Here is a 25,701-nt window from a genome sequence, read left to right on the forward strand (position 1 = left end):
AATAATAAAAAAAAAGTAACACATACATACTTGTTCACGATAAAAAAAAAAAAAGGAAAATATCCTACAGAAGGATTCAGAAAAATAATGGTAGGCCCTCTTATGCTACCACACGACTTAAATCCTTTATTCTCCCCAAGGACAGGCCTGTAGAGACACTTGGCTGTGTATTTCCAGATCTTTCTGTATTCATACATGCATGTGTGTGCAAGCAAACACATGTACATGTGTATGCATATAAACATGAATATTTTTATTTGCTTACACAAATGGGATCATATCCTATATAAATTTAGATTTAGTTTTTTTAATCTAATATTATTTGCCATGTTTGTTTTCACAGATGTATCACATTCCTTGTATTAACAAATAAGCATTTCTATTGTACAGGTAAGGAAACAGGATAATAAAAGTAAGCCTTTATAGAAATTATTTACAAACCTACATATATTTAGTCCTGATTATTCAGTTTGGATATTATAATTCACTACATCAATTTCTGCTTGCATGACAAAGAGAAGAGGAGAGAATAATCTCTCTACCCTACTTCTCAGAGAATTTGCAGCTTCAGATCTGCTGCAGGATGCTCCTGATGGATGGGTTTTTAAGTTTTGTTGGTACCCTGAACTAGAGGTCCTGTACTATGAGAGATACACAGACAATGAAACACCGTACCACTTCTCCTCTCCAGGCAGAGCATCTAAGGAGAATATGGAAAAACAAGTCTTAGGTGAACATTTGCAATGAGCTCTGGTAACTCATTCCACATGCTAGAAGGGATAAACTGGACAATGCTGCCTGTGAGAAAAACACTAACATCTGGGATGTTTCATTCCATAAATCCTGGGACAACTACAAGAATAAAATAAGCTGAAAACCTTTCCAGACACTTATTTAAAATGATTCATCAGTTTTTAGACACAGTTATTCCCATTTTAACATCTCGAGGCATCTTAAAATTAATGGTGTCTGACAGGTGGCAGTTGAGACTTACTTGTCTTTGCCTTAAATAATTTATTTTCTTATGCTTTCCTTTTCATATATGCCCAAGAGGGAATGTGATATAATTTATATCCAGCTAAGACTAAAAGCTATTTCAGTAAGTGTAAAATTTTAATCCTCTGATAAAAAAAGTATTGTCATAGTTTAACTGGCAGCAGTTTTTCTCTCCAGTGGCATCTTGGTGTCTCGGATTCAAAGAAACTTTTCTGTAGCAATTAGGTCTATTTAGCATTATGATGCAGTGATACATTTTTACAGAGAATTCCCGTTAACCAAATTTGGGAATATGTCTTTCTACCTTCAAAGAACACCTACTGCGCTCCTTAATGTGGGTTTAATGTAGATGAATCGTGATCTCTTTTGCACATGCGTAATTTCTTTCAGTACAGTCTTAACATAGCCCAACTACTTCTAATGGGTAAGAGTTCTCCCTGCTTATAATCAATGAAATGAAAACAGCTACAGTTCCCATAAAGGTGTAAATGTTTGCTCGTCACCACAGAACTATGGGAATGTTTTCTTGAGACTGTTAAATATATGAAATATTTTATTTAGAGAGAAAACTTTTACCTTAGGGCAAAGAGTTCACCGATTTTCTGCATAACTTCTTCATGAGATAGTTTCACTTTCTTCCCAGCTTTTAAAGCCTAGTTGAGAGGGAATCGGAAAACCAAAAAACCATGTATCTCTCTTTCTAATAAGCATTAGGTCAACAGGGCAAAATCTGAAGTGGCATAATTTGGATCTTATGTAAATACTTTTTAGGATGGCTGTCTCCCAGATTGTCTTAACTCACCTTGAAATTTCATAATTTTATTAGGTAGAAATTGTATATTCTCTTTTTTCATTTCCCTTCTCATCAGCATTTCATAGGATATATACATTCCTAATCTCTTAGTAGAAAAGCAGGGCCTCCTTTCCGAAGTATAATTAGATTACTCTTTCACAATAAAGACACAGTTAATTACAATAAGATGATTTTTAATGTATACTGAAATTTTAATATAACTTTATATGTATTTTTCATACCACTGTTTTTCTCATAGTTTAGCAAAACACTTTCTTAAATCAGGAAAAGTGGTCATAATTTCCATTCTCAGAGAGGAAACATTTCACTTTTTTCTTTAATTCAGTTACATTAAAAATACTGCAACTGATGGGTATGGTGGCTCATGGCCTGTAATGCTAGAACTTTGGGAGGCCGAGGCAGGAGGACTGCTTCAGGCCAGGAGTTCGAGACCAGCCTGGGCAACATGGCCAGATCCCATTTCAATTATATTAATATTAAAAAAAAAAAATACTGCACCAACAGAGGAAACAATTTGAAGTTTTAAAAAGTAAAAAGTAATCAATATGAAGTTTCTTAATTTGTCATTTTATATGTAACTGGGAGTTCTTAAGTTTAGTGTAGCTTTCTTATTGTTTATAATAATGTTGTACTCCTAAACAATCGGCCCTCTATAAGTTCTGCAACTGCAGATTCAACCAACTGCAAATTGACAATATTTAGAGAAAAAAGAATGGTTGCATCTGCACTGAACATGTACAAACTGTTTTTTCTTGTTATTATTTCCTAAACAATACAGTATAACAACTATTTATATAGTATTTACATTATATTAGGTATTTTAAGTAATCTAGAGATGGTTGAAAGTATACATGAGGATATGCATAGGTTATATGCAAATATATACCATTTTATATCAGGGACTTGGACACTGGTAGATTCTGGTATCCAGTGGGATCTTGGAACAAATCTCCGATGGATACTGATGGACAGCTATATATTGTTATACTGGGAAATTCATATTTTTTCCATATAAAAATCAATCCTTGAATAAGCATAGAATTGATATAGTTACCTCAGGAATTGACTGAATAGATTCAATAAATTTATCCAGTGATGCTTCCCAAATTGCCAGTTTTACTGGGAAAAAAATTAATAATGGAACATTTATCATCATATTCACATTTATATAAAATACATAATTGCACAGCATCTTCACTACTATTTCAATAATAGTTTAAGAAAAAGTACTAAAACCTTGAAAATATAGTTTAAGAATAGTTAATTATCATAAAGGACAGAATTAAAGTGGACAGAGGAAACTGAATCGCTTTCCATGCCCTATTGGAAGACCAAAGCTACATTTAGTAGAACTCTTGATTTTCTAATATTACATCTTGGAAACTGAGGAGGGTAGGGTACACCTTGATACCATGGGTAGCTCTGCAGATAGGGCAGGACTAAGACTTCCCTGGCCTCCCCTTCACTCCTCAGGACTAACAGTAAACCTCAGAAATCTCCAAAGCCCCTCAGAGTGGGATGGACAGGATGCTGCAGCAGCCACCTAAGGTAGACTACCGGCAGAAGAAATTCTTAAAGAACTTGTATAGTTTTATTCAGGATGTGGATCTTTCAGAACCAACTTACAGCCACTGTGACTCTGGGTCCCATTCCTATGAAACACTAGAGTATGTTTTTCTACACCGGGACCTGTGCCCAGTCACACAAGGCTGGGCTTCTCTGTCTGGGTTAGAGACTATCTAAGAATAACAATCGCATGGAGAGAAGAGAAAAAAACAAAGGCTAATTTAATCATCATCTAAAAAATACTTTTGGAGAGGTTAAGCTTTATTAATACAATTAATAAGGAATGAGTAACTGCAGCACAGTACTATCTTTTATACTAGATATTTTTTCTGACAGAGGGAAATAAAGGAAAAGGAATGCTAAGTCTTTGTTGAGTATTCTGAAAATATACCAAAATCGTGACTAAATATTTAAACTTGCCTCAGTGAAATGACAACTGTAGTACCCTATCCCATAAGCAGTAGTAACTTACCAGAAAGGCACAGAGCATTGGAGAAAGCAAACTTCTCTAGGATGGCATCATCTAAATCCAGCTCTGAATTTAACTTGATTTCCCCCCTGTGAAGTTTTGACTGTCCCCTGTGAAAAGCAAAAAGATAATACCTTCTAAATCTTAAAAAGCACTTTAACTTTTCCTTTGAAAAAGACACCATATCATCTTTCTGGAGGTCATTTTGACAATTTGTATCAAGAGTGTTACAAATGTTCTCATATCCTTTGGTCCAAGTAATTCCCTTTCTAGGAGTTTATCCTAAGGAAATAATCGAAGATGCAAAGAAAAATTTGTATACAAGAAAACTTTTTTTTTTTTTGAGACAGAGTCTCACTTTGCGGCCCAGGCTAGAGTGCAGTGGTGCAATCTCAGCTCACTGCAACCTCGGTCTCCTGGGTTCAAGAGATTCTCCTGCCTCAGCCTCCCCAGTAGCTGGGATTACAGGCATGCGCCACCACGCCCAGCTAATTTTTTTTGTATTTTTAATAGAGATGGAGTTTCACTATGTTGGCCAGGCTGGTCTTGAATTCCTGACCTCAAATGATCCACCCACCTCAGCCTCCCAAAGTGTGCGATTACAGGCGTGAGCCACCTTGCCCAGCTGAAAACTTTTTAAAAAATGGTCAGTGTTGGCTGGGCACGGTGGCTCACACCTGTAACCCCAGCACTTTGGGAGGCTGAGACAGGTGGATCACGAGGTCAGGAGATCGAGACCATCCTGGCTAACATGGTGAAACCCCTTCTCTACTCAAAACACACAAAAAATTAGCCGGGTGTGGTGGCAGGCGCCTGTAGTCCCAGCTACTCAGGAGGCTGAGGCAGGAGAATGGCGTGAACCTGGGGGGTGGAGCTTGCAGTGAGCCGAAATCACGCCACTGCACTCCAGCCTGGGAGACTGAGCAAGACTCCGTCTCAAAAGAAAAAAAAAAAAAGGTCAGTGTTTAAGAGTAAAAAATTAGGAAAGAAACCAAATGTTCAGTAGGGGTTGGCTCAGTAATAGTCACTCCACACAAGAAAAACTTAAAAGTATGTTTTGGAAGGATAGTTAATAAAAAGGAGAACGTTCACAGTAAATTTCTATGTGAAAAAATGCTGCATATAAAACTATATATGGAGTGTAATCTAAAATCACACCGACATGATGGGGTTGAGGAGGGGGGCAAGGAAGTTGTGAAAAATGAACATGTGACGGTGGAGAATCCTAGACAGGGGACGGGGAAGAGGGGAACGTGTGAATATAAACATCACACGCAAATGGAAAAAAGACAGGGTAAACCTTCACAAAAGACGTCAGACAAGAAGTGACGGCCAAAGGGAGGGGGACAAGGGGCCTGATGGAGGGCTGAGAGGCGGCATCTGCTATGACAGCCTCAGATGGAGGAAGGAAAGCAAAGACAGCAGTCACAAGAGGTTTTTTTTTTTTTTTTTTTTGAGATGGAGTATTGCTCCGTCACCCAGACTGGAGTGTAGTGGCGTGATCTTGGCTCACTGCAACCCCCACCTCCTGGGTTCAAGCGATTCTCCTGCCTCAGCCTCCTGAGTAGCCGGGATTACAGGAGTGCACCACCACACCCAGCTAATGTTTATCACCATATTGGCCAGGCTGGTCTCGAACTCCTGACCTCAAGTGATCTGCCCACCTTGGCCTCTCAAAGTGTTGAGATTACAGGCATGAGCCACTGTGCTCGGCCACAAAAGGCTTTATGGGTAAACTGGGCCCATGCCACAGAGCCGAGCAGATCCCTGGAATCATGGCAGGACTCACGTAATAACCATGTAGGTGGCAGCCAGGACAGTCTTTCTGACGAAACAAAATAACTGACTCTGGGATCCTAAGCACTGAAGATTTTACTCCTCACAGACTGTACAGTAATGTGTGTGTGTGTGTATGTGTGGATAAGCGTATACACACACACAAGGATCTAGTAGTAGCTCGATATGGAAGTATTAGGTTGGTGCAAAAGTAATCGCGGTTTTTGCCATTTTAATATAAACCTAATAGAACACAGAAAGGGGATTCACAGGAGCCATATCTGCAGGCCAAGGGCTGAATAACTACTAAAGATAATAAAACTACCGGCTGCTCATTTGCTGTCTCTCTCAGGTTTACATCCTCACCTCTGACTGCAGCCACCACTGGGCTCAGGCTGACTCACAGTCAGGTGCCCTTTGATAAGACAGGATTCAATAAATCTCATCTGAAAGCCAGTTAGCTGCAATTATAGGGTTTTTCCCAGGATTAAATGAAATAATACATGGAAGGCACTTACTTAGAAAACCGTGACTGGCCCTATTGGTGGTGAGCGCTGATTACTCAGCTCTTATCCCCATCTGGTCTTTCTATAGCTAGTCTCTGTCTCTCTTCCAAGTCTTCCCAGAGCTCTGCTTTTAACGCTTTTTTTTGAGACAGAGTCTCGCTCTGTTGCACAGGCTGGAGTGCAGCGGTGCGATCTCGGTCATGGCAACCCCCCAGGTTCAAGCAATTCTCAGCCTCCGCCTCCCAAGTAGCTGGGATCACAGACGCTCGCCACCATGCCTGGGTAATTTTTGTATTTTTAGTAGAGATGGGTTTTCTCCATGTTGGCCAGGCTGTCTTGAACTCCTGACTCAGGTGATCCTCCCACCCTGGCCTCCCAAAGTGCTGAAATTACAGGTGTGAGCCACCAAATCTGGCCAACACTACCTTTCTTAAGAACCTGCAAAGACTCATATTCTACTAGACAGGTAACTCCATGAGGAAAAAGACACTACCATCTTGTTCATACTGCCTCTGTCTTGGCCCTAACATCTCTTCATTTTTTTCCCTCTGGCTGAGTCAGGAAAATCAGCTAGTCTGTTGCCTACCCATTTATCTTAGTGAAAATGGTACATCAGGTCCTACTTCTTCTGGCACCCACACTTCTACAAGTGGGTCTCTTAGATTGCTGCCTCACTATACTTCCTTTTTATACCCCTCACCCCCCAAAATCAATAGGAAAAAACTGGATTAAGAGGAAAATTTACTGGAATAATTTGATAGGTTCATTTGATAAATGCATACTATTTTATTGGATTAGGCTGCTTAGAAACTTAACATTTCCATTTTGGGGCTACACTACTGACTTGTTTTAATTTGTGGATAGCCTGAGAAGTTCAAAAAGTTATGTTTATCTTCTAATATTTATTATATGGTTTAGACTTCATATTTGTACCAGTAATCTTTTTCTTTTTTATTTTTTTGAGACGGAGTTTGACTCTCGTCACCCTGGCTGGAGTGCAATGGCGCCATCTCGGCTCACTGCAACCTCCGCCTCCCAGGTTCGAGCAATTCTGTCTCGGCCTCCCGAGTAGCTGGGATTACAAGCACCCACCACCATAACCAGCTAATTTTTGTATTTTTTAGTAGAGACGGGGTTTCACCATGTTGGCCAGGCTGGTCCTGAACTCCTGACCTCAGGTAATCCACCTGCCTCAGCCTCCCAAAGTGCTGGGATTACAGGTGTGAGCTACTGTGCCTGGCCACTTTTTTCGTAAAATGAAGTTTCCAGGCCAGGTCTGGTGGCTCACGCCTGTAATCCCAGCACTTTGAGAGGCTGAGGCAGGCGGATCACAAGGTCAAGAGATGGAGACCATCCTGGCCAACATGGTGAAACCCTGTCTCTACTAAAAATACAAAAAATTAGCTGGGCGTGGTGGTGCACGCCTGTAGTCCCACTTACTCGGGAGGCTGAGGCAGGAGAATTGCTTGAACCCGGGAGGCAGTGGTTGCAGCGAGCCGAGATTGCGTCACTGAACTCCAGCCTGGGCGACAGAGCGAGACTCCATCTCAAAAAAAAAAAAAAATTTCCATATGCATAATTATTTGTCTCCTCTATTGCTTTACCTAATTTATTCCAAGTGCCCCTTTCATAAATTTGATGAAAAGTTGCTTACTCTGTTTTTATGTAGTTAAGTTCTTCATTTTCCCAGTGTACCAGTGCGATTTCATAGGGCTGAATTTCATGTTTTTCTAGAACTTTCATCACATGCTTCATCTAGAAGAAAAGGAAGATTAATCTGAAATCATAACTGACTCCCTCAGTTCAAGTATGTTATGATTTTAATGCTTATAACAGTCTTCATTACATTTACAGGCATTATTTCTGTTGCATGTTTTTAAGGAAAAGGCAAATCAAATCCATTGCGATATTAAAGTAATCAGGATGACATGTTCATTTGTTTTTACATTTGGAAAACACAGATGAGAATGGAGAAGAAAATCAAGGTTATCATTATCCCACAACCCAAGGAAAATCACTAGTAATATTATAATGTGTATTCTTTAAATCTCTTTAATAATCCCAGCACTTTGGGAGGCAGAGGCGGGTGGATCCTTGAGCTCAAAAGTTCAAGACCAGCCTGGGCAACATGGCAAAATCCTGTCTCTACAAAAAAATACAAAAATTATCTGGGTGTGGTGGTGTACACCTGTAGTCCCAGCTACCTGAGAGGCTGGCTTGAGCCTGGGAGGTGGAGGTTGCGGTGAGCCAATGTTAGCCTGTGTGACAGAGCAAGACCCTATCTCAAAAAAATAAATAAATAAATAAATAAATAAAAAGTAAAGCCCAACATACTAATAAAAAATTAAGCCACACAGGTGTGGGAGGTGATCATCTCTTTCTCTCTTCTCGACTGAAATCCTAATCCCCAGAGGCAACCATGATTAAACTTGGTGCATATCCTTCCAGACTTTTTATGTGTATATATGTACCTATTTATGCTTTTTATGTAAAATAGGATCATATTATGCACATGACATTTTCCACACTATTTTCCTTTACAGATGAACTGCAATTTATTTAACCAACCTAGGTGTGTCCTCCATGGGGAATTTTTTCTACTCTCCACTATTACAATGTTGCAGTGTGCCACACTTGTGCATAGGTCTTCATGGCCTTCTGGGAATACTTCTTTAGGAACTGCTAGATCAAAAGATATGCGGACTTACACAATATGTATATATGTAAGAGACAGGGTCTCACCTTGTCACCCAGGCTGGAGTGCAGTGATGCAATCATAGCTCATTGCAGCCTCAAACTCCTGGGTTTGAGCGATCCTCCTGCCTCAGCCTCCCAAGTAGCTGGGACTACAGGCACACACTACCACACCTGGCTAATTTCTAAAAACTTTTTGTAGAGATGGGATCTCACTGTGTTGTTCAGGCTGGTCTGGAACTCCTGAGCTTAAGTGATCCTCCCACTCCAGACTCCCAAATTGATACGATTACAGGTGTGAGTTACCACACCTGGCCTACACTTACAATATTGCTAGCCTGTCTCCAAAGCAGTTTTTCCAAATGTAGAATCTAAACATTTATGAAACTACTCTTAAGAAATGGGGTTTATCAGCTTTTACATCTTTGCAACTTCAAATAGCCAACCTGTATTTCTTATATTTATTGATCATTTATATTTTCTTTTCTCCAAGTTCCCTTGCCAACTACCTACTGTGTGTGTTTCCTTTCCGTAAAATTGGGATTGTATAAAGCATGTTTTTTAACCAGTTCTGAGATTATATTGGTTATACTTTGTAACCTGCTTTTTTTTTTTTTTTTTTTTTTTTTTTTTGAGACAGAGTATCCCTCTGTCTCCCAGGCTGGAGTGCAATGGCCTGATCTTGGCTCACTGCAACCTCTGCCTCCAAGGTTCAAGCAATTCATGTGCCTCAGCTACCCGAGTAGCTGGGGTTACAGGTGTGCACCACCACGCCCAGCTAATTTTTGTATTTTTAGTAGACATGCGGTTTACCACATTGGCCAGGCTGGTCTTGAACTCCTGGCCTCAAGATATCTGCCGGCCTTGGCCTCCCAAAGTGCTGGGATTACAGGCGTAAGCCACCATGCCTGGCCATATAATCTGCTCTTTTAATGTAACTGTATTATATATATAGGTAATCTCCCAGAAATAGATATTTTTTTACATGATTTCTAAGGGGATCTATAGTATATCTGTAGTATATCGATGTATTTAACAAACTATTATTGTGTATTTTGGTAATTTCTAATTTTTGCCATTATAAATATTGCTCTGATGAACATTTTTGTACAAAAATCATCATGAATAGTTATGATTATTTCCTTTGGATAAATTTCTAGGTGTAAAATTACTGGGTTAAATATAAAGCTTTAATGTAGATTACCAATTTGCCTCTAAAATGGTTGTATTAAACAAATCTTGATTTGGATCTTGAAAAAATTATTTCCCATGAGTAGTAAGTTCTAGACAACTTGACCTAAAAGAACACTCAATGCAACCAGCTTCCAATTAACTGTGCATACATTTTGTATAGTACAACATGCAAAGTCTACAGTACTTGTTTCTGTCTGCAGTATAGTTAGGATGGTTCTGATTCTCCACAAATTAGTGTGTGTCTAGAGAAAGGAAAAAGCAGGAAATCTTAACCCAAAATACAATATATTTTGGAAGATGAAACTGATAAGTATCATGTAATGCAGAGCAAATAAGTTGTGCATTATCTATTAATTTCCCTTCTAATGTTTCAGTTTGTGCTAATTAACAATTCGTTCTCACAAAACTAAATTTTTATACTTTCACATTTTTATTTACACTTACAGTTTTGTCTTTCACGTTCCAAAACACAGCAGCTCCTTCCCTGATTTAAAAAAATAAAAGAACCAACTAAGATACAGGTAGAATACATTCTTTAGGGTTATATATAAAGCCATGTAACTTCTAGAATGTATACAGGATGCAATTTTTCAAAATATGAAGTACTTACTAATTTGATATTATGGTCCTTAGGTGAACTTGCTACAGTAAGAGCTAAAATAAAATTCTTGATAAAACCCAACCTCCTCAAAATTTATGATTTCTCACATGGTTTGCCAAACAAATACCCATTATTGTAATACTATATAACTTCACATATGTAGACTCTTTCCTACCTGGTTCAATTCTGATCCACAGAAATCAGAATAAGGAAATTTTTTGAGACCTTGTCTTAGTTCTCATTAGGCAGACTCTACTATGTGCAAGGAATAAAGGGCTATGCCTATAATAGTTGTGGAATAAAGAGATGGTGGTTAATTTAAGCGTCAGATGGTTAAAGGCCTCTATGGAATAATGCTCCCCAAGCTCACAGTGCTTGGAACAGAACTACAATGGTGCCATAGGCGGCTCTCTGAATCCGATTATGGCTTTAACATTATTTAGGGTCTAAAACTACAAATGCACTGGTTTTGATTTCTGAAGTTTGATGTGTTGAAGCTGTTTCAGGTAGTAAATAAAAACAGGAGTTATGGCTCAGAGTCACTGCACCGGAGGAAGGAAAGGAGGAAATAAAAGAAAGGTTAAAAATATTAATGGCCCCACGTTATTCTTTAAACATTTCTTAAGTAAAGTACTTAGTATATGTGTGGGTCCATGCTTAGTATCTGTGATAGAAAGATGTGTATGATTTCATTCCTATCCTCAATCTAGAAAAGACTGGGACTGACACTTAGACCACCAATTACAATAGTGTGTGATCAGTGCTACAAGAGTATGCAGAGTATACCATGAGATGTACACCAGAGGGACCCCTTTGCTAACGGACTAGCAGAGGCAGCCAAATGAGAAAACAAGAGGAGACAACATAGCAGAGGGCACACACAGGCTCAGAGAGGAGGTGGGAGGGAGCAGAGCAGCATCTCAGAATAAAGAGCCAGTAGCTCCATGGCTGCAGATGTGGTTAAGTAGTGGGCAAGCAGGTTAAAGAGGCAAACAGGGGCCAATCCAGAGGGAATTTTATGCAGTGATAGAGAATTTGTTCATAGTCCATGGAGATTTAGGCAGGAGAGTGTAGTGGTCAGAAATGGCCACTGAAGAATGACCCTGCTTACAATAGATAAACAGACCAGTGGTGGGTGAGCAGGCAGGCAGGGAGCCAATAAGCTGTTACAATAGGCAGGGATAAGGTTTCAGGATATGGATTTGAGAGGTATTTCAAGCCACAGCCACAGTATCAGTTCAGAGAATCCCTTCCAGGCAGAAGAGAGGTCTGGTGAATTGCGTATTCCTCCATCCAGAGAAATGCACTGCGCTGTGCAATGTGGTACTCAGAGGCCACATGTGGCTACTGAGCGCTTGAAATATGCCTGGTGCAAACTGAGATGTGCTGTAAGTGTAAGTGTAAAATACACAGCAAAATTCAAAGACTTACTATGAAGAGTGAAAAAATATCATTATCAATTACATGTTGAAATCATAATATTTTAGATATGTTGGGTTGAATAAAATACATTGTTAAATTAATTTCATGTTAATATCATGTTAAGAAACATGATATTTGTGTTGTTCAAAATTAATTTTATCTTTTTAAAAATATTTAAAATGTGGTTACTGGAAAATGTATCATTACATATGAGGCTTGCACTATATTTCTTTTTTTTTTTTTTTTTTTGAGGCAGAGTCTCACTCTGTTGCTAGGCTGGAGTGCAATGGCACGATCTCAGCTGACCACAACCATTGCCTCCCGCGTTCAAGTGAATCTCCTGCCTCAGCCTCCTGAGTAGCTGGGATTACAGGCACCCTCCACCATGTGCCTGGCTAATTTTTTGTATTTTTAGTAGAGACAGGGTTTCACCATGTTGGCCAGGCTGGTCTCAAACTCCTGACCTTGTGATCTGCCTGCCTCAGCCTCCCAAAGTGCTGGGATTACAGGCATGAGCCACCGCGCTCAGCCAAGGCTTGCATTGTATTTCTGCTGGACAGTGCTGATCTAGAGTCCCTCAGAAATCTAAATTCCTCACTTGGAACAATAGGGATGCTGTTATTCTACTTAAGTTAAATGTTGGAATCTTGATTATCTCTAAAGATGGGGTTAAAAGGAAGGTAGGCATTGAAAGGAAAAAAGAGGCCGGGCGCGGTGGCTCACGCTTGTAATCCCAGCACTTTGGGAGGCCAAGGCGGGCGGATCATGAGGTCAGGAGATCGAGACCACGGTGAAACCCCATCTCTACTAAAAATACAAAAAATTAGCCGGGCGTGGTGGCGGGCGCCTGTAGTCCCAGCTACTCGGAGAGGCTGAGGCAGGAGAATGGCGTGAACCCGGGAGGCGGAGCTTGCAGTGAGCCGAGATCGCGCCACTGCACTCCAGCCTGGGCAACAGAGCGAGACTCCGTCTCAAAAAAAAAAAAAAAAAAAAAAAGAAAGGAAAAAAGAACTTCCACTTATCATCAACTATAAGGACTATGACCACAAGAACTTTATTCAACTTTGGATTCCTACAGATGGTCCATGTGTTTCTGTTCTGTCACATATTAGTCTCATGACTATGAGTAATTCACTTAATCCCTATGACCCTCAGTTTCCTCAGCTGCAAAATAGGAGTAACAGACCTTCATTGAGTGTGCTGAGGATAAATGAGATTATTTCACACAGTGCTATCATTATTATCATTCCCAGGCGGCTACTGTGGAGTATTTAGTATTGAGTCAGCCTTTAGATAAAAGGAATAAGTGTGTATGTGAGTCTCCTAGTCTAAAACCTCTGGAGAGGTAAGCTAAAACTTTAAAGAGCTACCAAAGGGGAAGGGAGAAAAAAAAAGAAAATGGCAAGAAGAGACAGCAGGGAGGTAGCGGGAGTTTCCCTGGGGCAGGAGTCTGACAAGGGCCACTAAAGATGAATGGGAAATTGGCTGCTTTCCATGAAAATCTGTATTTACGAAGAAAGACACCCCGGGGAAGATCATTCACTTGTTTGAAAAATTATTTACTTATAAGAGGGTTTACCAGAAAATTCCTAAAAGTGACAAACTCTCCTAGATTAAATAAGAATTAAATGATAAATTTAAATCACAAATACATTTTGAACATATTTACTGTTAAGAAAGGTATGTCTGCACCTTTAAAGACCACAATTACTTGACCCAAACCCATCATCACCTAATGGGGTTTCTTTCCTGTCTTACCTGAAGAAGAATATTGTTCCAGGATCACCTTCTTTTGCAGAATTGTCCACACCCACCACCAAAATATTTGCTGCATCTGTGATTTAAAATAAATGAAGAAAAAAGCTATGTCAAGGTAACACAAGGTGTAAGACTCACCTATAAACACTCTAATAAAGTACTTAAGATCATTTCTTTATGTCCCATGGAGTGCTCTGTAACACAGTCACCATCTTTCTACTAAGGCCTCTGAAAGGATTTAATATATAAAAATGCAAATACGACCACAGAAAAAATGATCAGAAATTACTTTTATAAAACATTCAACAAGCTGTGATATTATTATTAGAGCTCATTCATGCCCATTTTGATTCAATAATCACTAGTCCAGATAATTAATAAAGTCTTAGGTTCGATACAACTAAGTGTCAAGAATTAAACTTCCTTCTACAAAATTAAAAATAAAATTTGAAGAAGTATTAATATATTCTCTTCCTTTAAATACCATTTCATTAATAATGCAATTTTAACATTCCCAAACTACTCCTTCTGCTGAATTTTAAAGTATAAAGAGTAGGGCAACAGAAAATACACAGAAATAAAGATACCACTTCAAAACATATGTGATTTCAAGGTTAATCACTGCAGGGACTACCACTGCAGCCACCTGCAACTATTTAAAAAAAAAAGTTTTGTTTTTTTTTTTTTTTTTTTTTTTTTGAGACAGGGTCTTGCTCAGTCTCCCAGGCTGAAGCGTGGTGCCATGATCTCAGCTCAATGCAGCCTCAACCTCCTGGACTCAAGGGACCCCCCCCACCTCAGCCTCCCAAGTAGCTTGGACTATAGGCATGCGCCACCGCACCTGGCTAAGTTTTTGTTTATGTTTTGTAGAAATGAGGTCTCACTATGTTGCCCAGGCTGGTCCTGAACTCCTGAGCTCAAGCTATCTGCCTCCCTTGGCCTCCCAAAGTGCATTACAGGCCTGAGCCACGGGGCCTGACCTAAGTATTGTTAAACATATACTAATATACCAATATTCATCATAAGAAATTGCTTTACATATTAGTATAGTGATATTTATCATAAGCATATATTCCATAATATAAATTACAACCAATGTTAATATATCAATTAATAAATATACTATTAATTTGCAAAAGGTTGTATGTCTTAACGGAATTAACAAAATTAAGATCCTCAAAGCTTCAAAAATTTCTGGTAAAGGTTGGGTGATGGGCAATTCAGACAGAGACCAAAACTGTGATTTTTTGTTTTTTGTAAATTGTTAATTACTACATCCTACATAGGACAGAGTTTGCCTATGCAGCCAAAAACAAAATAAAATCGACTGAAACAACCCAGGGCAGTGAAGCCCGCAATTCTGTGAAGCACAGACCACACAGCTGGCAGCCTTCGGCATCAGCCAACAATACCTCCAGGCAAATTTTCATCCTAAGGGGCTCTAGACATAGCTCTGTCTTTCTAAGTCAACTATGCTTGTTTTTGTCACATAATCACACAAACAGTCTGTTTGGATTATCACAATGATATCTCAACTATCTTCTATGGGATTGACTCTTAAGAATTTCCGCTGTTATAGGAAGGCTTTCAACCTATTTTTGCTACTCTTAGGTAAATTAATAAATGTTCTGGGTATTGGGCTATCCTGAGTTTCACTGTAGAAGTTTCTTTATCAAAATGTTCTAAGTAACTTATTTATTTTTGAGACAGAGTCTCGCTCTGTTGCCCAGGCTGGAGTGCAGTGGCATGATCTTGGCTCACTGCAACCTCCACCTCCTAGGTTCAAGTGATTCTCCTGCCTCAGCCTCCTCAGTAGCTGGGATTACAGGCACGTATCACCATGCCCAGCTAATTTTTGTATTTTTAGTAAAGGTGGGGTTTCACCATGTTGGCCAGGGCTGGTCTCAAACTCCTGACCTCAGGTGATCTGCCTGTCTCAGCCTCCCAGAGTGCGGGATTACAGGTATAAGCCATCACGCCCGGCCTATTTATTTTTTGAGACGGAGTCTCACTCTGTTGCCCAGGTTGGAGTGCAGTGGCATGATCTCAGCTCACTGCAACCTCCACCTTCCAGGTTCAAGCAATTGTTGTGTCTCAGTCTCCCAAGTAGCTGGGACTACAGGCTCGTGCCACCATACCTAGCTAATTTTTGTATTTTTGGTACAGATGGAGTTTCGCCACGTTGGCCAGGCTGGTCTCAAACTCCTGACCTCAAGTGATCCACCTGCCTCAGCCTCCCAAAGTGCTGGGATTACAGGCCTGAGCCACCATGCCTGGCCTAAATTATTTTTAATTAATGTAAAGCAAGCCATTTCTCAAGAATCCTTCCTGATATCACCATAAAAATCCTCAATTAAGTTCATTTTAATTTTCTTCTTTTTCATTTTTATCTTTTAACTAATCGTTTTATTACTATTATTATTTGTATTTTTAGTAGAGACAGGGGTTTCTCTATGTTGGTCAAGCTGGTCTCGAACTCCCGACCTCAGGTGATCTGCCCGTCTCCGCCTCCCAAAGTGCTGCAATTACAGGCGTGAGCCACTGCACCTGGCTAACTGTTTTAAAGTATTAGACTGAGCTGGTAAATTTTTTTTTTAAAGGATCTCCCCATGTCTATCAACTTCATGATTCTTCTGTAAGACTAAAATAACGGGCTGGGTGTGGTGGCTCAAACCTGTAATCCCAGCACTTTGGGAGGCCAAGGCGGGAGGATCAGATAAGGTTGGGAGTTTGAGGCCAGCCTGACCAACATGGAGAAACCCCATCTCTATTAAAAATACAAAAATTAGCCAGGTGTGGTGGCACATGCCTGTAATCCTAGCTACTCCGGAGGCTGAGGCAGGAGAATCGCTTGAACCTGGGAGGCGGAAGTTGTAGTGAGCCGAGATCGCGCCATTGCACTCCAGCCTGGGCAACAAGAGTGAAACTCCATCTCAAAAAACAAACAAAAGAAAAAACACACACAGATACACACAAACTAAAAGAACTTCTTAATGTGCTAGAAATGAAGTAGTATGACCTCTGACCACCTCAAGTAATAATGATCCTATAAATAATGCTTAATAAATCATACTGATTTTAATGAGAAGTTCTCTGTAAATACATTTTAATTCTTAACTTTGTCATCTGTATAGATTCAACATCCACTTTTATGATACAATCCTTTCAAAAGAAAATGAATTGCAAACAAATACATACTTAAGATAGTATCATAGGAAAATTATCCAATACATTTTAACATACTTGGCCCCAGGTTCAAGAAGAAGTACCTCTAGGCAAGCTTGTTACTTCAACATATCCGTGGGAGGCCAGATCTTGAGACAGATTTCCCAGATGATACTCATCTGCTGTTGCAAATGCTGTGCAGTGCATTAGGTCCTGTTCCGGGGAGATGAGCATAACATGGGTTATGAAGAGGCTGAAGCATCTGTGACGGCTGCTGAGCACCCTATAGGACTCCATTCTGCAAAGCTAGAACTCCAGAATTTTCATCAAACATCTCCAAGGGTGATACACGGGATGGGATGAAGATGAAGAGAACGAAGTTACTGGGAGGCAAATTTCAGCTCAATCTTGAAAAGAACTTGCTCCCTCCCACCAGGCAAAAAGATGGAATGGATTATTCTGAAAGGGAAGCCACTCTCAACTGGTAGTGTCTCAAGCATAGACTGAATGCAAAATAGAGATGGTTAAGGCATCACATGCGTGACTGGATGGAATGATAGTTAAGGCTCTCCAACCCTGAGTTTCCATGACTCTTTTTCAAAGCAACATTGGTATTTGAGGTCATTTCCTAATTTGTAACTACTCTCATACAGGCAGATTCCTTGAAATCCCCAAAGAAATTACAGTATTTTTACACTGGTTAACATTTAACAAAAAGGTCTGTAAATCTGAGCATGTGTCTTGGTTTGGTTAGTACTCTGGTTCATGCCCCATCTTGCCTTTGCACACATGAGGAGAGTCATCTTGTGTCTATACAATATACAGATGGTAAGCACTGTGGCTCAATGCTGTGTGTTTTCAAACTGTAGGTCACAACACATTAGTGAGTTCTGATATCGGTTTAGTTGGCTCAAAACAGCTTTTTAAATAAAACTAAATAGAAAATATTACAGTGCATTATTCACAGGAAATGCTATTTTATGAAGTTTTCTGTCACTTACATGTATCTATGTATCTACTCTAGGTTGCTATGTAAAATGTTAAATATATTTCTCACTATGAGATGTGGTCAATAAAATTTGAAAGCTATTGGCATAAGAGTTAAGATTTTAGGCACAGAAGTTGGTTACAATTTTAAAAGAGTATCAGAATAACAATAATGCCTACTTTATGGGGTTGTTGTAAAGTTTAAATAAGCTAATAAACTGCTCAGGACTGTGGCTAACACAACTGTTCAATAGTTGTTAGATTCTAGTTGGCCAAAACAAGTTTACGAGTCACTAAACCAACATTTATTCTTAGGATTTACTCCTCTCAGCTCCCCAATTCTTTCCCGTTCTGTATATTCCTAGTATGAAATTCTAGAGAAGTATATATTAATTCATTCCTTCCTCCCACCTCCATTCTGTAACTCCTGGTGCTTTCTCATGAAATGGCCTGACCCCATTTGCCCTTCCTCAATCTGTTCCACAGCTCTGATGCGTGGTTTAAAGGTAGAGGAATAACAGAGAACCTGAGGATCCATGCAAACTGAAAAATCCAAAATCAATAAAGTATCTACTCATAAACAAAATGAGGCTAATCCAATTAGAAAAAAAGTCAGACAAGCTGAAATTACTGGGGAATGTGGGGATAAATGGATGTAGTACCCTAATTATGAGCAAATAACTGCTAATTCCTTCCAAATTAGCTAATTCCCATAGTCACATATGAAAGTAGGAACACAGGGATATACAAATAAAAATGTATCAGGAGTTACCAGAGTATAGGGAACAGGCACGTGCTTAAGGTTTAGACCTGTGAGCACTAATTCTTTTTAAGGCTCCATGGAGTTAAAACTAGCTGATGTGCTATGTGTGTAAATATTCAGCCAGCTGAAAGAAAGGAATCCTAGCAAGGGGCATCAGACCTCGGGCAGGCTCCACTCTGCAAGACCTGACAAATTCACTCAAGCTTGCTAGGTGAAATAACAGTACATTAGGTTGGATGTCAGAATTACTTCTGTGATGGCTGCAGCTCATGTGCTTAGTTTGGGCTGAAGTGGGAAGAGCAAGAGGCACAAAAAGGAGATAAGGAGGTCACAAGCTAGTCCACTGAAGGATCTTCCTGTAGCTGTACTGAAAATGGCAGAGGCTGTCTCTTTCGCTAGAATCGGAGTTGCAAACTGGCAGCTCGGAGAACCATCCAACTCAAGAGTTGACCTACATCACGTTTCTAAAATTCAAATTGACTTGTCAACAATAAACTGAGAGATTTCACACAAAATCCAGATTTCCATCATCTTCTGACCGAGTGGAAGATCTGGCTATAATAATGGACTAGGACAGAGTAGGGGGGCCCAGGGTCTCCAGCCTACACCGTCCCTGCCTCTCCCTGTTGTCTCACGTCTGCTTCACCATCATGTGTTACTGGCCAAGCCCATCTGCACTAAGAATGTGTACTACTTTTTTTTTTTTTTCCAAAAAAAAAAAAAAAAAAAAAAAAAAAACCTTGGCAAGGCCCAATGACTCATGCCTGTAATCCCAGAACTTTGGGAGGCTGAGGCGGGGGGATCACTTGAGGTCAGGAGTTCGAGACCAGCCTGGTCAACGTGGTGAAACCCTGGCTCTATTAAAAATACAAAAATCAGCCAGGCGTGGTGGCACACACCTGTAATCCCAGCTACTCGGGAGGCCGAGGCAGGAGAATCCCTTGAATCCAGGAGGCCGAGGTTGCAGTGAGCCAAAATTGCACGACTGCACTCTAGCCTGGGCAACACAGCAAGACTCCATCTCAAACAAAAACAAAACAAAACTCTATGTTCCTTTATTGGAGCAAGATTCTAGATTGATATACAGTGATGTGTTAACTAAACAGAGACCTGTGCAGAAATTACGTACTATCTACGTAGACAGGTTGTTATACTTTGCTTGTTGATGGAATAGTTCCATTTATCAAGTTTTATACATCAAAAAGCTTTGAATTTCACCAGGCTCTCCATTAATTCACCTCTGAAAAAGTGGCATTTAATTTCAGCTGCTATATTTTACAGCATAAAAAGCTTATGCATTAGAGTGCTTCTCTGCACAACGGCATGTTACAGAGCCGAGTCCATTATTCCACCCGGATTTACACACTCACATTTGAGAACTTTATACCAGCGAGCCAGGACAAAGTTACTCCTAACCAACACTGACTTCTTACTCTCAGAGCCTATCTTCTTGGCTATATTTTATAGCGCCAGTGAAGACATGCTGGCAAGTGTCCCATATACAGCTTGGCATTAGAGTACAAGGTCTGTTTGATGGTGGTGGCAGGCATTATTATTATTATTATTATTTTTTTTTTGAGACGGAGTCTCGCTCTGTCGCCCAGGCTGGAGTGCAGTGGCGCGATCTCGGCTCACTGCAAGCTCCGCCTCCCGGGTTCATGCCATTCTTCTGCCTCAGCCTCTCCGAGTAGCTGGGACTAGAGGCGCCCGCCACCACGCCCAGCTAATTTTTTTGTATTTTTAGTAGAGACGGGGTTTCACCGTGGTCTCGATCTCCTGACCTTGTGATCCGCCCGCCTCGGCCTCCCAAAGTGCTGGGATTACAAGCGTGAGCCACCGCGCCCGGCCAAGGCATTATTATTTTATTCTATTTTTAGATTTATTATTATTATATTTTTGAGACAGTTTCACTCTTGTTGCCCAGGCTGGAGTGCAATGGCACAATCTTGGCTCATCACAACCTCCGCCTCCTGGGTTCAAGCGATTCTCCTGCCTCAGCCTCTCGAGTTGCTGGGATCACAGGCATGTGCCACCACGCCCGGCTAATTTTTGTATTTTTAGTAGAGACGGGGTTTCTCCATGTTGGTCAGGCTGGCCTTGAACTCCCGACCTCATCTGATCCTCCCGCCTCGGCCTCCCACAGTGCTGGGATTACAGGCATCAGCGACCACGCCCGGCCTATTTATTATTTTTTGAGACGGAGTCTTCCTCTGTCGCCCAGGCGTGAGGGCAGTGGAGCGATCTCAGCTCACTGCAACCTCTACCTCCTGGATTCAAGTGATTATCCTGCCTCAGCCTCCCGAGTAGCTAGGATTACAGGCATGCACCACCACACCTGGCTAGTTTTTGTATTTTTAGTAGAGACAGTGTTTCTTCATGTTGGCCAGGCTGGTCTCAAACTCCTGACCTCTGGTAATCTGCCCACCTCGGCCTCAAAGTGCTGGGATTACAGGCGTGAGCCACCATGCCCAGCCAGAAACTATTACTTTAAACCAAGGTAAAAGGCCAGTTTTAAAAACTGCCACTTGGAGATAAAAATAAAGGGCTCAATATATTCAGAACTGAGTTTTGGGCAATCTGATATCCCAAATTATGTGAATATTCAGACACTAATGGCAAATTGAGAATGTGTACTATTTTCAACTCTCAAGGACAGGACAAGTCAATCACTATTTTTATGAGAAAATATATTCTAAGCTCCAAAGAGATTATGAATAAATCTTTAAACACAATCTGTTTTCACTTAGCCATCCTAAGCATCTTTGTTGTAGGTTTTCCAGACTGTCAACTGTCCCCTTTCCTTCTCTTGGGATCTCCCATTTAGTTTGGCTCAAAGTTCTATCCAGTGTCACTCAGCTTGTATGGTTTGCCACACTACTTTCTGTATTCTCCTTAAACTTCTTAGCTCTGAGTCTTAGTTGTGGGTTTCTTCTATTAATAGATGAACTTGACGTTTTAGACATTTTGTTTTGGTTTTGTTTTCTTTGCTTTATTTTAGCCTATTTGGTAAAAGGAAAGAGAACCATGGAATGTCTTGTCTGCTTTTGTTTTCTTTATTAAAGATGCTGTTGTTTTCTGAGCAGCTTTCATTTTTATACATCTTTTTCTGGATTTTTATAGTGAATCCTTATTAAGCATTAGCTACATATATATGTAAAGCATATTTTGGGTTTCAGGATGGGGGATCTACAACTTGCTCTTAAATAGATGTGTCAAACCAACCTATAATAGTTATGAGATTTAGGGCTTTTCTACTTCAAAATGTTTTAAAAAAACCCAAAAAGCAAAAACCCCAAACCACTGTATTTTAGTGTTTTGTTTTTCTGGCCATAGAAGACATGTTCCAGCAGATGGGGCTAGAAATCTACATATGATTCTTGTTTTAGGAGCACCGCATGTTCTGATCAGAACATTTTTTTAAAAATTGTACTTTCATTTACACTGTATTACTGAAGAAAATTAGTGTATTACAGCAATGTTGCTTCTATAGTGATATAATACATTTACATTTGGTCTTTGTCCTTGGTTCCCAGTACAGACTCCTAACACCCCTGTAATTTTCTAAGTGACAGGGGCATTTTTGGTTGTAGTATTTGCTCTTTGCCTTCAGTTACTAACACAGAGCTTCTAAAATCCCTTGGAATTTCACGAGTGATGGGAACATCTTTTGTTTTAACGAGGTGACTCTCAGTGGCTCTTGGACAGCTTCAGGGTGGGGGGTGGTTACCAGAAAGACCAAACTTTGATTAGAAGCTTAGCACTTTCAGCCTCACCCTTAACTTCTGGTGGATGGAGAGGGGCTGGAGATTGAGTTAATTATTAATCATGGCTTACACAATGAAACCTCCATAAAAACACCCAAATGATGGGGTCTGGAGAACTCCTGGGTTGGCCAATGCATCCATGTGCTGGGAGGGTGGCACAGCCCAATCCTACAAGGAACAGAAGCTCCTGAGTTCCAGGCCCTTCTTGACTTCACTCTATGCCCCTCTACCTCTGGTTGTTCATTTGTATACTTTATATAAAAAACCCAGTAAACGTAAATAAAGTGATCCCTGAGTTCTGTGGGCCATTCTAGCAAATCATCAAACCTAAAGAAGGGGTGGTGGTCATAGAGCTGGTTGGTCAGAGGCACAGGTGTCAACTGGGAAGGCAGTCTTATGGGGCTGAGCTTAACTAACTGGGGTCTGCACTAATTCTGGCTAGTGCTGGAATTGAACTGAATTGCAGGACACCTTGTTAGTGTCTGGAGAATTGGAGAACTGGCTGGTAGGAGGAGGAAGAGGTCCCCATATATTTGATATCAGAAGTACTGTGAGTAGATAGATCATACTAAGGAAAAATGCCTTTTCTCCTGTAATGTACTGATTGGAGATGAAAGCTATAAAAACACAGATACATTTTACGTTACCAATATTATGCTTTATCTTGTAAGTTTTTTTGACTACAACCTATAAATCATTATACATAGTACATATACACGTATATGTTCACACACCAGTAATTGCCACAAAAGCTTCACAAACCAGTATTTACCTTGATCACGAGTAATGTATTCTGTTATTTTCTATTCTATTTCATTTTTCAAAAAAATGGTTAACAATCCACCAGTGATTCTGTAACACACTGTGCTATTAGCCTGAAAACATTCTCCCTGGTGTCAGGCTCCATGCCACTCAGACCTGCCGTTCCCATCCTCTGCTGTTCTCTTCAAAGACTGGACATTAACAAGAAGCACTGCTATTATTGTTTTCTCGTTTGTTTAGTGACAGGGTCTCACTCTGTCGCCCAGGCTGGATGGAGTGAGGTGCAGTCATGACTCACTGCAGCCTGGAACCCTGGGGCTCAAGCGATCCTCCCACCTCAGCCTCTTGAGTAGCTAAGACTACAGCTGCGCAACAGCAAGCCCGGCTTCTTTTTTTTTTTTTTAAGTCTTTTAGAAATGGGAGTCTTGCTATGTTGCCAGGCTGATCTTCAACTCCTGGCCTCAAGTGGTCTTTCTGTGTCAGCCTCCCAAAGCACTGCAATTATAGGCATAAGCCACTGGACCCACTATTGCTCTTAGGAATTGTAAGCCAAAGGGATGTGGGTTGAGTATCTCAGATTATGATCTCTGAAAATGAGACCAGGTAAAGATTTAATTCCAACAGACAGGGTGACTGAAACCTCATTCAGCCAACTCCAGATGCATGCTGTTCTGCAGAGGTGAAAAGATGAGCTAGGTGCAACTATGGGAACAAAATAAAGTCCACGTGCTTTCTGACACAAAGCAGAGTCTTTTCCTTGTCTCAGTCAAGAGTAGTATAAAGGGTTTACCACTTTGATGGTATAAAGTGGTATAAAGGGTTTACCACTATGATGGCCAAATGAAAATGTAGTGGCCCTCAATTGGGGCAGAGGAAAGTCAGTCTTTGGTCCTGGGGACATATTACCTAGTCATGCCAAGACTGCTTTCTCTATGAAAAGTAAAATCTTCAAAAAATGATGTTCTAAAATTATATTATCTCAGATCACTTTAGAAACATGATTTTCTTCTTTTTTTTTTTTGAGACAGAGTCTCACTCTGTCACCCAGGCTGGAGTGCAGTGGTGCAATCTCGGCTCACTGCAACCTCTGCCTCCCGGGTTCAAGAGATTCTTCTGCCTCAGCCTCCTGAGCAGCTGGGATTACAGGTGTGCACCACCACGCCTGGCTAATTTTTGTATTTTTGTAGAGACAGGGTTTCATCATGCTAGCTAGGCTGGTCTTGAACTCCTGACCTCAAGTAATCCGCCTGCCTGGGCCTCCCAAAGTGTTGGGATAACAGGTGTGAGCCACCGCCCGGCCAGAAACATCTGATTTTCTATTATTTCCCTATGCTTTCAGAAAGACAGCATGCGACTTGTTTTTGCCAAACTCCAACTGAAGTCATTGTCTGTCATGTTACATAATGTCTCCTATAACAGAATCCATGAAATAACTAACTCCTTAATTTCAGTGCTGGAAAAAATTATTTCTCTGAAGATATTTTTATGTTTTTACTCTGCCCTCTCCCACAACAATAAACAACAAACAACAAACAATAAATCCCAGGAGGATTTCCTCTTTTAACTACTGGGCTTCTCAAAACAAAATGTTCAACTAGATTATTCATTTCAGGTACTTCATAACATTTTTCTGTTCATGTCAACTATTTGCTCTAATATGTGAAAGTATTTATTATCTCATTTGAAACTATGTTGAATGTTGAAAATATACTTCAAATTCTTTCCTGGAAGGAAGTAGAAAAAAAAAAACCTAAAGAAAAATAAGATATGGTATTTAGGAAAATTGTTTCCAAGTCTAAGGATGGCCCAAAGAAATAGCCTAGGGACATCTCTCACCTATCAGCTTCTTCCTAAGAAACCTGACGCACTGTGCTCCTAGATGTTACAAATGAACAAAGTGAGTTGAGCTTTCTCTTTTTTGGATCTGCCACGAATTCAGGTTTTTACACTTAATGTCATCTCGGACACTTAAATACTGAATTTCCCAGGTTACCCCAAAGCTCCAGCAAAAGGAAAGGGGGAGCAGTAGCTGCACAACACTTCATCCTTCACATCCTGAGTTCAGAGAAACCATACAAGAATTGAAAGCATTCCAGAATCCAACACAAAAACCATTCATTCATTCCTGGATTAAGAATCAGAGGATGAGTAAAGGTATGTATGTATACCTTTCCAAGGGGTGTCAGCTGCACAGTAATAAAAACACAGCCAAAATGAAACAGGCTCAGGGGCTACTTTTCAGAATCAAGACTTGAAGACAGACATTCTAACCTGTTTTCTGATAGATTCAGAAGTCTTCATCAAGTTTAAAATATCTTTAAAGTTGATGACTATCGGCATTAAAGATCCTCTTGCCTCTTTTTCAATCCTTTCTGATTTAATAAACATTTAAGTACAAGGTACAGTTCTAGGTATTATGCAAGATACAAAGGTTACCAAGGGCTTGATCTTGACCCTTATGTTG

General features: G+C 40.2%; 1 protein-coding gene across 5 annotated transcripts in view; it reads right to left on the minus strand.

Annotated features, from left to right (window-relative positions):
• The window catches only part of RMND1 (required for meiotic nuclear division 1 homolog), a 46,430-nt gene that overhangs the window by 14,816 nt on the left and 5,913 nt on the right, over window positions 1-25,701 (minus strand). For 4 of the 5 annotated variants that reach the window (XR_008654804.2, XR_008654806.2, XM_055267552.2 and 1 more), the window contains exons 3-9: window positions 17,066-17,174; window positions 13,797-13,872; window positions 10,460-10,499; window positions 7,782-7,882; window positions 3,849-3,955; window positions 2,865-2,929; window positions 1,573-1,649 (exon numbers count right to left, since the gene is read on the minus strand). Coding sequence is in view for 3 of the 5 variants with exons in the window: in XM_055267552.2 (XP_055123527.2) it covers window positions 1,573-1,649; window positions 2,865-2,929; window positions 3,849-3,955; window positions 7,782-7,882; window positions 10,460-10,499; window positions 13,797-13,872; window positions 17,066-17,174 (575 nt within the window). In the remaining 2 variants the exon portion in view is untranslated. Of the gene's footprint in view, window positions 1-232; window positions 701-1,572; window positions 1,650-2,864; window positions 2,930-3,848; window positions 3,956-7,781; window positions 7,883-10,459; window positions 10,500-13,796; window positions 13,873-17,065; window positions 17,175-25,701 lie in introns of those variants that run through there. The other variant, XM_063632427.1, reaches the window with a different exon arrangement.

The sequence above is a fragment of the Symphalangus syndactylus genome, chromosome 2 (assembly GCF_028878055.3).
Source record: "Symphalangus syndactylus isolate Jambi chromosome 2, NHGRI_mSymSyn1-v2.1_pri, whole genome shotgun sequence".
Classification (NCBI taxonomy): Eukaryota; Metazoa; Chordata; class Mammalia; order Primates; family Hylobatidae; genus Symphalangus; species Symphalangus syndactylus.